The 11,603-nt window shown below is 36.6% G+C and overlaps 1 protein-coding gene across 1 annotated transcript in view; it reads right to left on the bottom strand.

Annotated features, from left to right (window-relative positions):
• Window positions 1-11,603, bottom strand: part of MDN1 (midasin AAA ATPase 1) — a 111,535-nt gene that overhangs the window by 91,790 nt on the left and 8,142 nt on the right. The window contains exons 6-13 of the mRNA XM_009281958.1: window positions 10,357-10,385; window positions 9,397-9,609; window positions 7,973-8,104; window positions 6,354-6,457; window positions 4,531-4,645; window positions 2,548-2,741; window positions 1,368-1,449; window positions 565-660 (exon numbers count right to left, since the gene is read on the bottom strand). Coding sequence (XP_009280233.1) covers window positions 565-660; window positions 1,368-1,449; window positions 2,548-2,741; window positions 4,531-4,645; window positions 6,354-6,457; window positions 7,973-8,104; window positions 9,397-9,609; window positions 10,357-10,385 — 965 coding nt within the window. The remainder of the gene's footprint in view (window positions 1-564; window positions 661-1,367; window positions 1,450-2,547; window positions 2,742-4,530; window positions 4,646-6,353; window positions 6,458-7,972; window positions 8,105-9,396; window positions 9,610-10,356; window positions 10,386-11,603) is intronic.

Here is an 11,603-nt window from a genome sequence, read left to right as displayed (position 1 = left end):
GGTTGAGATAAAGACAGTTTAATAGGACAGAAAAGGAAGGGAAAATAATAATAATGATAAAAGAATATACAAAATATGTGATGCACAGTGCAATTGCTCACCACCCACTGACCAATGCCCAGCCAGTCGCCGAGCAGTGATCGCTGCCCCCCAGCCAACTCCCCCCAGCTTATATACTGAGCATGACATGACATGGTATAGAATATCCCTTTGGCCAGTTTGGGTCAGCTGTCCCGGCTATACCCCCTCCCAGCTTCTTGTGCACCTCCTCGCTGGCAGAGTATGGGAAGCTGAAAAGTCCTTGATTTAGTATAAACACTACTTAGCAACAACTAGAACATCGGTGTGTTATCACATGATTCTCATGCTAAATCCAAAACACAGCACTGTACCAGCTACTAGGAAGAAAATTAACTCCATCTCAGCCAAAACCAGGACATTGGGACAGAGAGATGAGCATCATTTTTAAGAAAAATAGCAGAACACATTTAAATTAACCACTAGAAAAATTGCAAGTTATAGAATATTACCAACAAACATCATGTTAATTATAGCTCAACATACCTTTTTCTTGGAAATGTTTAGTTTACTTCCAATAACTTTTGCCATTTTCTGTCTGCTCCCTTGGTTGGACAGCATAGCTGTGAAACAGTCCAATGCCTGCCAAGGGGAAAACAAACCAACTTCTTCAACACAAATTTTGTATGATATGATCTGACAAGCACCATCCTAACTTATGTGAGCCTGAATCCAATCCAGCCATGGTAAATAAAATTATTTCACTGTCCACAGATCGAGTTAAACAACGGAGTTCAAAAGGATGTAATAAGAACTTTTAAACTTTGTAACGTAGTGGGTTTCTACTGAAAGTAAAAACTTTTCAATGCCCAGTCACAGAAGCTATTTTTAGATGAATGGACCAAAATGGAGAAGGAAGTAACATTGTAAGATCTCACGTCTTAAAACTACCTGACTGATGCACACCTGAAAAATTCCAAACCTGCAATGTAAATTGATGCATAGCAAAGCAAGAAAGAAGCCTCATATGACAAGAAAAAAGAAAAGACCTTAAAACTTTTACTCTCAGTCCTATGCAATCCCAGCTCCTATCAGTTAAAATCATGTTGCAGCATGCTGTTTGTATGACAGTAGTAAGTCTGGATTGGCTTTCAGCACAGTACTGCAGTTTTCCTAGTAGTAAGGAAAGCCTCCGATAGATGGATCACAAACATTCCAACTACAGTCCAATTGCTTCAGATAAAACTAAATGTAAATTCTCATTTCACATTCCCAAATAGAGTATTTTAAGATTTGTGAGACAATGCTAGAATTTGGGTAAGCAGTTTCTGGATCAAGTCTTACCGCACCTCCTGAAAAATATTCACTGCTGCGGTTGAAGAATTACTGTCGAAGTTGTAAGCAATCCTGCTGCACCAATTCAGTAAGTCTCTAAAAAGAAAAACAAAAAGATTTGGTACAATCAAGCCAAAATGCACAGCACCTTCTTTCATGTTCAGCTTAGGTCATTATGTCATCTTCTGGCAATTGCACATTTAGTTGTGTAAGTTGTACACAACGGGGAAGACATATAAATAGGATGCTAATTCTAAAAAGTAGCTGAGCATATAAAGACCAACAGCGTTGCTTTCAGATACATTGCTTAGAAATAGGTAGTACATATTCCATTAAGCCATAAAGTAATTATGAAACTGAAGAAATAAAAAGCACCAAGCTTTTCATCCAGGAAGGTATAAAAAACTACGTTTTCAAGATACTGATTCCTTATCAACAACAAATCTTCCAAAAGGCAAGAAAAGGAAACATCTAATTCTAGAAAGACAACTGCTGTTTTAAAATTAGTGGCATTCTTCCGCTTCACAAAAGTATTAGGTACTACCCACACCTAGGATTTACTGACTAATTCACAAAGCACTACCGGTTACAGTTATTCCACATGAATAGAACTGACATTTGGTAGGCGAGGAAGAAATAATTGAACATCAAGCTGCATTTCATCATAAAAATTCTGAAATTAATAGTACGCTACAGATCTGGTTATTTTCAGTCATCTGTAAGTTAGAATGCTGTGAGTGTCTAATACGAAATTATCTAGATAAGCAAACATATACAATTGCTGAAAACATTATCTACTAGCTATTGTGAGAACATTATACAGTACATTTCAGTCAACAGTTTTTAACTAGAACTGATATTTTGTGTTAAAATGAATTGAGAAGTAATCCATATGGCTTGATACCAACTCAGCACCACATACGACAAAACCTACACTTTCTCCTAAAAAAAAAAAAAAGTATGGCAAATAGAAAGTCCTAAATAATTCAGACAGATTTTTTTAAAAGATACCTTGATTATTATTTTAAAATGAAAAACGGATTTTCCAGTTTTTATGAAATTCCAGTTTAATAATTCAAACTTTTATCATTATTTAAAAAAAATAAAAATAAAAAAAATAACATAGATAAACCCTTCTATCTCTGCAGCTAGCTGACTAAATTTCCTTCTAATAAACATATAAAAAAAGACAACCTTAGAGATAGTTCTCGTCCTTCCAGATTTGGTTTCTTATTTTCAGATCTTGGTTCTAATGAATCTTCTGGCACGTGCCTGGAGCCAGAAGTACTGTTTTCTGATGCCTGATACTTGTCTCCAGTAAGGTGAATGTAAATGTCTAGCAAGTGATCAGTTACAAGAGCAAGGTTGGGGTGTCTCCTTTGAAGAACCTAAAAAAAGAAAAAAAAACCCCAAAACACAAACAAACAAAAAAATCTTTAGCATTGGAAGGAAACCATCAGCCCCCCAAATTTTAACAGGATACACTTGAATAGATACTCAAGCTAGCAAGCTACACAAAACCGCTCTCTTGGAGTCTCTCATCTGAAGAAAATAAAAGTCATTGTGAGTTGTATATTGATTTGGATGCCAAAGGTGAATTTTGCCAACTCAACTGTACTCCAATTCATTTAATACATTTGCACAAATACCAACAGGAAGAACAAAGCGTACATTCAACCCTATCTAAACTCAAATCATGATCATACAACTTTACAACTGGTAACAAAAGTTCTTACCTCCTGTCCTTTTTATGACTGAATTTTTTTGAGCATTCAAGTTGTCTATTCACCATGCTGACAAAGACACATTAAGGGGCTAATTTTTCTTCTGTAATTTCCTTTCAGCTCAGTTCTCTCCACTAAGGCTTGCCAACCAAAATTATTGCTTCCCAAAATAAGCTTTTCACAGATACAGGCCAGGAACACTGGTCCTACCCTGCCAAACTGACTTTTAAGATTAACCAGAAGAACATGAGTCTATTTTCAAGCCAAGTAAGTGGGTGTTTTCTACCACTGTCTCTTCTTCTACTACTAGAGAATCTTACAGTGTTTGATTTATATATTTTTGTGACTTGAGCTACAAAGTTACAAGAAAGAACAGAAATAACCTAGTGGTAAGTGACACATTTAGTACCGAAGCTTCCTTTTTTCTTAAGGTTTTGACAGCCAAGCTTCACTTGAATATTGGTCCTTTCTGGAGGTCATCTTTGACATCAGTTCGGCCAGATAGCCTTTTTTAATACTGCAGCTGTGAGCTCCTAGAATTCCTGCCCACATGGATCTATTTGCACCAGAAGCAGCTACAGCACACAAGCATGTGTATCTCCAGCAAACTGTCTGCAGAGGCCTCCCCATGCATCTACTTGCTTTCCCTCCAACAAAATCTACAAGTACAAAATAAGTGCTGTTTTTGCCCCATTCCTAACAATTAGTTGACAAATGACAAAGTGGAAAAACGCACAGATATTTACAGTCACCCGTAACTGTGCTGGCTGCTGAACGAGTTCCAAGGAGTGGATGAATCCTACTGAAAAACTGTCTTCTTCATTCTAGAAAATTAAGAACTTTCTCTTCAACGCTTCTGCTAGAGACTATTCACCCCCCTTTCCCTTAGGCAAGGCTCTTTTAAAATCAGATCCTATTCTGAGCTCGGTGTCACAAGGAGGATCTCTAGAGAACTATTTCCATTTAAGTCCTGGGGTCCTTTAGTTTTTTGAAGGACTACATGAAGCAAACAATCCCTAGATTGTTAGAGATGCTAACAAAAGATGTCAATAGAAACAGCCATTTGTAATTGATAACTGACCAACTACTTTTAATCTCAAAGCTTAGAACTCGGGATTAGAGTAAGGTCCATTTTCTTTTTTTTCTTCCCCCTTTTTCTCTCTGTTTTTAAATCTGTGGGCTACAAAATGGCAAAGTAATTTGATTCTTAGACCCACTCAAAGCAGAAATGTGTTTGCCAAGGCAAGTTCCAGGAACTGTTGTCCAATTCACTTCAAATTTTCCTGACAAACTGTCCATTTACTTCAAAACCGGCAGCATAGATCTGAAGCGATAAAGGTGTATTGTGGAACTTGGAGATAAAAATAAGGATCAAATTTATTACTGAAAAACATTTATTACCCTTAATTGAAACAATTATTCACATGCCACAATACAGCAACACACACTATACCTCCTTGAGTTCTCCTTTGCTCATGTTATCCAGATGTATTTTGGTCCAATATTTGTCCAAAAGAGCAGCATGGCTGCTTTGCTGTCTGTACCAACCTCCACCACAACTGAACATCCTAAATCAAAACAACATGAAGAAACACAGTATATTGTGTCTTGCTGAAGAATTCAACATTTTCAGTGCATTCCTGTGCAAAGAACGTGTTGCATACTGCTGCTGCAGCATAATGTGCATGCCTAGATCACCCACTGTTTGTCACTGTACTGTCACGTACCCACTGTCACGTACCCTACCTTGCCTATCTGCTTTCCAAATTACCTGCTCTTTTATTACAGTGTTTTTCCCCCCTGTAGTGCAAAATCTCCTTAGAGATACTTGCAGAAAGACAACTGACAATAAATTAAGGCTATCAGAAGCAACATACAGAATCCTTTGTAAAGAGAGGAGCCTGACAGAAGCGGCCTGGGAAATATCTTTCACAGATCCTAAAGGGTCTGTGCCCTATTGCAGAGATGCAGAAAAAGCATCTCCAGTCCCTCTCCCCTCCAGTATCTTTCTTGATTCTTTTTCCTCATTCTTCAGGCTCACAGTCCTTTCCATCATATATTTTGTTCTGCGCTTTTTTTTTTACTGCACATATAACTACGCACCCACTGTGGAAGTAGCCTGGCACATCCAAAGCATTAGATATCGGTTCTGTGGTTGGTTTGTTTTTGCTGTTTTTTTTTTGTTGTTGCCTTTTTTTTAAAATAATATTCCATAGCTGGAAACTGTAACACACTTATTGAACCTGCTCTCACTAGCCCAATGGAAACTATAATTTGCTGCTACACAAACTGTGGACCAAGTATACCAAAGAAGAAAATCTTGGGAGATGAGGCAACCAAAAGAGTTGAATCCAAAAGACTCAATTCCAGAAAAAAATAGACCAGATAAATCAAAAACTGTGGAAGGAAGAAAAAAGCAGGAAAATTCATTAAAGGCTTTGAAGTAAACTACAAAACATTTGAAAACCATGTAACCATTCCCCTTCTAGATATCCTAACCTTTAATCTTGATACAATATTATGTCTTAATATACAAGACAACATTTTGACATCTGATGCACGAGCCATTACTACAGTGAAACCATGACAGAGAGTACCCTAAATCTTCTTCTGGTTAGAAAACATTACAAACCTCTATACTGAAAGAAGACTTTCACAAATCAGATTTTTTTTTTATTTTTTTTCCTTCCATTTCTTTTTCATGATTCCCAAATTAAATAACTTTATCTTATTATAGATGCAGGGTTCAGCTTGCATTATTGATGAAACTCTTAAAAAATATCTTCCGGGGAACACATGTGTACAACTGCTCAAGAAGGTGGAATAAAAAACAAAACCCAGAAAACTAAACACATTCAGTAGTCAGACTACCAACTACCCCAACATCAGCAAAACTAAGAAATATTTTACACAGCTGCTGTAAAAACTAGCAAGTCAAGACACCTTGTGGCTATAAATCACAAACCTTTTTCACACAGTAATTGCCGAGAGTGGTATTTTGTTTTGGTGGGGGGTTGGTTTGGTAGGGTTACCCCCCAGCAAGTTTCATTCCTTCAGCCTTGTTGAAGTGACTTTTCTGTACAAAGACTGAATTCAGCCAGTAGTAATATAAGGTTGCTCTAAAGTGAAAAAAATCCTTTCACAACTTCTGTGGCTCCTATTGCTTGTTAACTGGGAATTGCTAAAATACTCCTGACCAAGTACCTTGCACTTGCTGTCTTTGACTTAAAAATAGGATATCCATGCTCTTAACCTCATTTAACTTTACAAGCCTACCTCCTGGTTGCAAAAAACTGGAATCCCGACGCTACTTTTAAACAGTCACCACGACCAGGAATTAGCAACTCTCTTTTTTCCAAAAGAGGAATCAGCACAGAGATCTGGAGAAGAGAAAAAAATTTATTAAACAATTTTTTTTTGTGAAACTGTAACAGACAGCACACCCATCTCATTTCACACTTGAGATGCTAGAGCAGTTCCACGGAGCACCACTACATTGTCAGCAACTGCTGCTCCTGCAGATTGTACTTCCAAGTGACACTAACAGGAATTGCAGAGTCCCCAGTAATTTTAAGCAGCAGTGGAAGTCACAGGCATAATGTTTCCCTATCTTCTTTCTCCTGTATCCAGATTTAATGATAAGAGAATGGAAGTGACAGTCTTTACACTGCAAGTCTAAATCAAAACTATTTATTTTGAATTGTCAAATGAATTATTTGACACTTTCACATCAGAAACACTATTTTCTTTATCTGCCTGAAAAAAAGAAGATGACCTGCACTTCAAAGATGTCATTCTCAAACATCAACTTTTTTCAGTGTATACCTTGCTACCCCCAGGAGAATTTGGTATCTATTTAAAGAATCTGTCCTTCCAGGCAGAATGACAGTAATAATGGTGGAAGGAAAAAAGGTAAGTAGGGCCACAATGATCCCTCAGCACAGAGGGAGGCAAGCATGGAGACTTTGATATAGAGAAAGGAGATGGGATGCCCACAGGGAGGGCCTGAAGAAAGGGGGAGATGAATGCAGGATACTACTCAGGGCATGCTTATGATGAGTGCAATGAGCTGAGTCCACAGAAGCAAATAAGTGCATGACCCTCTGGCAGTGAAGAACTATCTAGTATATACAAGCAGTATTTCTTGGCTTTCTTATAAATTCCCTATATTTCAGAAGCCTGGAACCCAATAAACAAGCTGTCAGATTATTTAGTCACGCAAAGGATGCTTTACAGAACAGATATAAAAGAAAACAACTATCTGCAAAATGTCCAGCAGGCCCATACAGCAAAGCATCTCTACAACATCGTTCTTGCAGAAGATATGCTTTCAGCAGCCATTACTTCAAAAGGGAAGAATGACAGTCTAACTAGTCATTCTGGAGCTGAAAGCAGGAAATCTGTTAAAACCTGTACTGCTTAATGTAACAACACATTTTTAATATCCAAGCCAGAGGTAAGAAATGTGTACGGAAAAAAAAACCAAAAAAACACCAAACCCAAAATCACACAACAAAACAATTAAAAAAAAAAAAAATCTTATTAACAGCACCACTCTAATACAGTGACGATATTCTGTGGTGTTTGGGGCCATATTTGTTTTCAAATATTAAAACATGATTTAAAAGACACATAGCTCATTATCAGTGACAATTCAAACCTTCAGAGTGAAATTTGGCATGACTGGCAGTGTCACGACTACTCTAAAACAATGACAAAAACTAATGCGGTGTGCTAATTATGCGGACGAAGACAGACAGGTTAATTCTTTCTAACCCCTTTTAAAGGGACAGTACTTTCAGCACGCTGCTGCAGAACTCATGGTGATTAGACTCCAAAAATTGTTAGTATGGGCCTTACGACCAGTACCTTACAGCGAACATGAACCTACATACCACATCCAGAGGAGCATAATCAATATCCTCCAGAAGTACCCAATGACCTTTGGTAACAGCTTGTGTCAAGGTTCCAGGTTGCCATACAAACTCCCCTGGTACATCTGTACAACGATACATTCCAAGCAGCGTCTATGACGGAAACAATCAGTAAATTAGAGACCTGTTCATTACATCCCTTAAAAACTCAGTAAAATCTTTCAAAAATGACCAAAGCTGGTATATAAGTAACACCTACTTAGCCTCTACATTACTAAACAATCCATTTGATAATCTGTGCCCAGCATTACACCTTTTTTAATTAAGGAAAAAAAAGTTTCACCCCTCCACATCTATCATAATATAACTGAAACATAGTAATTAAAATGAACCAGGTAATTGGAAGTGAATTTACAGAGCTGTACCACTGTAATTAACAAATAATCAACAGTATAACATACAAAACTATCTAGGGTTGCCCTGAACTCTATTTTACATTTTTGAAAAGTCTGTGAGTAACCTAGTAAGAGGAATTGTAAAGCAAGTTATTCAAAGATACAAAAACAGTCAAGTGTTGCTTCTCCATAAAGTTGTAACTTCCACATTTAAGCATTCCTTAAATAATTAAGTTTATGGTTTCATTACTACATATTTTGTTCCTTGAGCTTTATCACTTTTTCTTAATATGGTGGTCTTACTCATGTATATGAAGAGATAGTTTTGCAGAGAATAGTTGTGAGATGGTGAAATCAGCTGTTCTGTGCAAGTAAAGAAGGCGCTCATGCATTCTAATAAAAGCCTTCAGATAGCTCTTCTGGTAGATACTAACCACCTTGGAAAACTAAATATAAATTGAGCCAAACAACAGAATTCAAGCTCAAAGTTTATATATGCAAAACCAGAAGAATGTGAAGTTACCTTCGGCTCTGGTTGTATCTCTACAGGTAGAGCTAGATCACTACTATGTAAGTGCAAGTGTCCTCAACATCACAGGATCTTACTTCATCTCACTTTTACCAGAAAAAATTGGAATTGGATTAAACTGACATTAGCTCACTTAAATTGAAATCAAAGTGTCCATACAGCCTTCGGCACCAGCTTGAGTCATTTTAGAATAATTTTTTCCAATACAAAACAAATTTTTTTAATAAAAAAAAAAAAAAAAAATCAATAAGGCTTTTCCACATAGAAAAACCCTGATAAAACATAATTCGAATGAAACAGATACAGCACAATTACGCACAGAATTTAAAACCTACTGAAGCTTAACTGCGATTTTTGTTCACATTTATTTATTCTCATCAATAGTTAAGACCAATACTAGAGTTGGGGGTTGTGGGGTCTTTGGGTAAAAAGTTAAACATTATCTTATTAGAAAATTAAGTCCATGCTTTAAGTAAAAATTATGTCTGATCATCCAACTATAAAACAACTTCATCAGTTACCTTACTATCAGTTTGATCCCCAAGTTGGACTTTCAAAATATGAGGAGGCTTTGCTCGTCCTGTAACAGCTGCTAAATATTCAATTAAAGAAGTTTTACCACATCCGATTGGTCCTTCTAATAAAACAGGACTCTGATATGCTACAGCAATAGCAAGGTTTTGAAGATTTGTGAAGGCAGATTCAACCAAAACAAAACAGCTGGTGTTATTTTCCTGTTCAAACATAAAATTTTTTGATTTACTACACCAAAATTTTTTTTTTTTTTTTTTTTTTTTTTTTTTTTTTTTACAGGTTGTACAACACAGAACAACTAGGAAAGTGAGTCTGACAACTAGAAAATTTTGGCCTGCAGATTTGTCAACACATATCAAATAAAATAAAGGATTCTAAAGCTGTATTTAATGACAGATATTAAAATAGATTTCATCAAAAACCTATTATAGGTGAAACACTTAATGAAGTATATGTACAATTTGTTCCCAAAGGGAGTTCACAGTAAGTTGTCAGTACAGGCATAGTAACTATTCAATCATAACACATGTCAATCAAGTACAATTTGCAATATAAGTGGAATTAAGTCAACAGAATGGATCCAAATCACAGGACAAATCAAATAGCAGTTAGATTCAGATGATGCAAGTATGAATATTAACTGTTGTATTTACTTCTTTCTGCACAGGCCAAAGTATAAGATCATTAAACTCAGGTGCATAAAAAAAAAAGGTAAATTCAGTAACATTTTTATTTTATTCAAAATGCAATTAATGTAGTTTATTGAATGGTAATTAATCAATGCTACAGATACTCTCCAAATATTTTGACTCTCCTACAGTCACTTATATATCAGTATATGGCACAAAAATTAGCGCTTTCCTGTCAAAAGGCAGAGAGAAAAGAAATCAGAGTACATACTGCACCAAAACAAGTGTCTTGTATTTAAGTTTGATCTTCTTTTCAACTAGTTTCATGTACTTCTCTGGTAACAATGCTAGTTTTTAAGAGTATCTGCTTTCCCTCACAGTTTGCTCCTATCTCTTTTCATCAGACCTCCTCAGCTGTAACTAGAATCTCTCCAGCGTAACTGGAACTACACTGTATACCAGATCAGTGAAATACCTGTGGCTATTAAAAAAATAAAGGCATGCCTTTTTGGGAAGTTCTCTCCTCCCTCATAGACAGAGTATCCTTTCAGCAATCCAGTTTATAGCATGACCTAGCTTCAGCACAGTTGCAGCAGCAATGACACCGTCATGGGAATAAGAATGTCCTTTAACAGCTCTACAGTTTCCCCTGTTGTAATGAATTTCAAACCACACCCTCAATCCTATTAAAAAAAAAAAAGCTAGAATACAGCAAATTCAACTACAGAAGTTGGTGGGGAGGGGGAGAATTTGGAAGGAAATTCCTCTTTCCTTGCTTCTGCTACTCAAGAAATTCTGGACATTGGTAGTCCTCATTCATTTATTTGTCCTTCATTTGTAGATCAGTGTCACAAAATTAAATAGAAATACTCAGCTAAGAGCTAAAACTGTACCTAAATGAGAAAAACAGTCAAGAATACTGGCTGCAGCTACAAAGAAGAACCTGAACAGTTCAAGATGAGCAGCATCTCAAGAGAAAAAACGGTAAATACTGTTTGCTCAAAAGTGTTTATGCCTTCAGTGGACTTCCTAAAACTATAAGGCACTACATTCTGCATTACACTTCACTCGAGTGGAGAAAGTAATTCTCGCTCACTTCCTCTCCCCTTTTTCTGCCTTCTAGAAGAATAAGTAGCAGCCTTTTTTTCTTTTGTTTTAAGAGAAGAACTAAGAGTATGTTTGGAGAAAGGCTGTTTATAAGATGTCTGTATAGCACAAAAACCTACTTCATGCAGGTAAAAGCAACTATGCCAGATCCTGGCTTTACTCAGCTATGGAATATCACCCTAACTTGGGCTGGAGACACTATGTAAGGCTGAATATTCTTTTGTAGTATGTTCGTAAGAACTGCTACGTGAAGACACAGAACAGCACTATTATGCCCTCATTGCTTCATTCCACTGCAGAGCTTCTTTGCAGTGTCTATATTATGCAACACTACCTTAGAGCACACATCAAGAAAGCTAAAGATACACACATTACCCATAGTATCTTAATACCATTTAAGCAGGAAATAAAGTCAGCTCACAGCATTTAGGGATTCAAAAAAAAAAAAAAAAAAAAAA

The sequence above is a fragment of the Aptenodytes forsteri genome, unplaced genomic scaffold, assembly GCF_000699145.1.
Source record: "Aptenodytes forsteri isolate BGI_AS27 unplaced genomic scaffold, ASM69914v1 Scaffold20, whole genome shotgun sequence".
Lineage (NCBI taxonomy): Eukaryota > Metazoa > Chordata > Aves > Sphenisciformes > Spheniscidae > Aptenodytes > Aptenodytes forsteri.
Note: the sequence above shows the minus strand (reverse complement) of the source record. Positions and strands in the feature narration are given on the sequence as shown.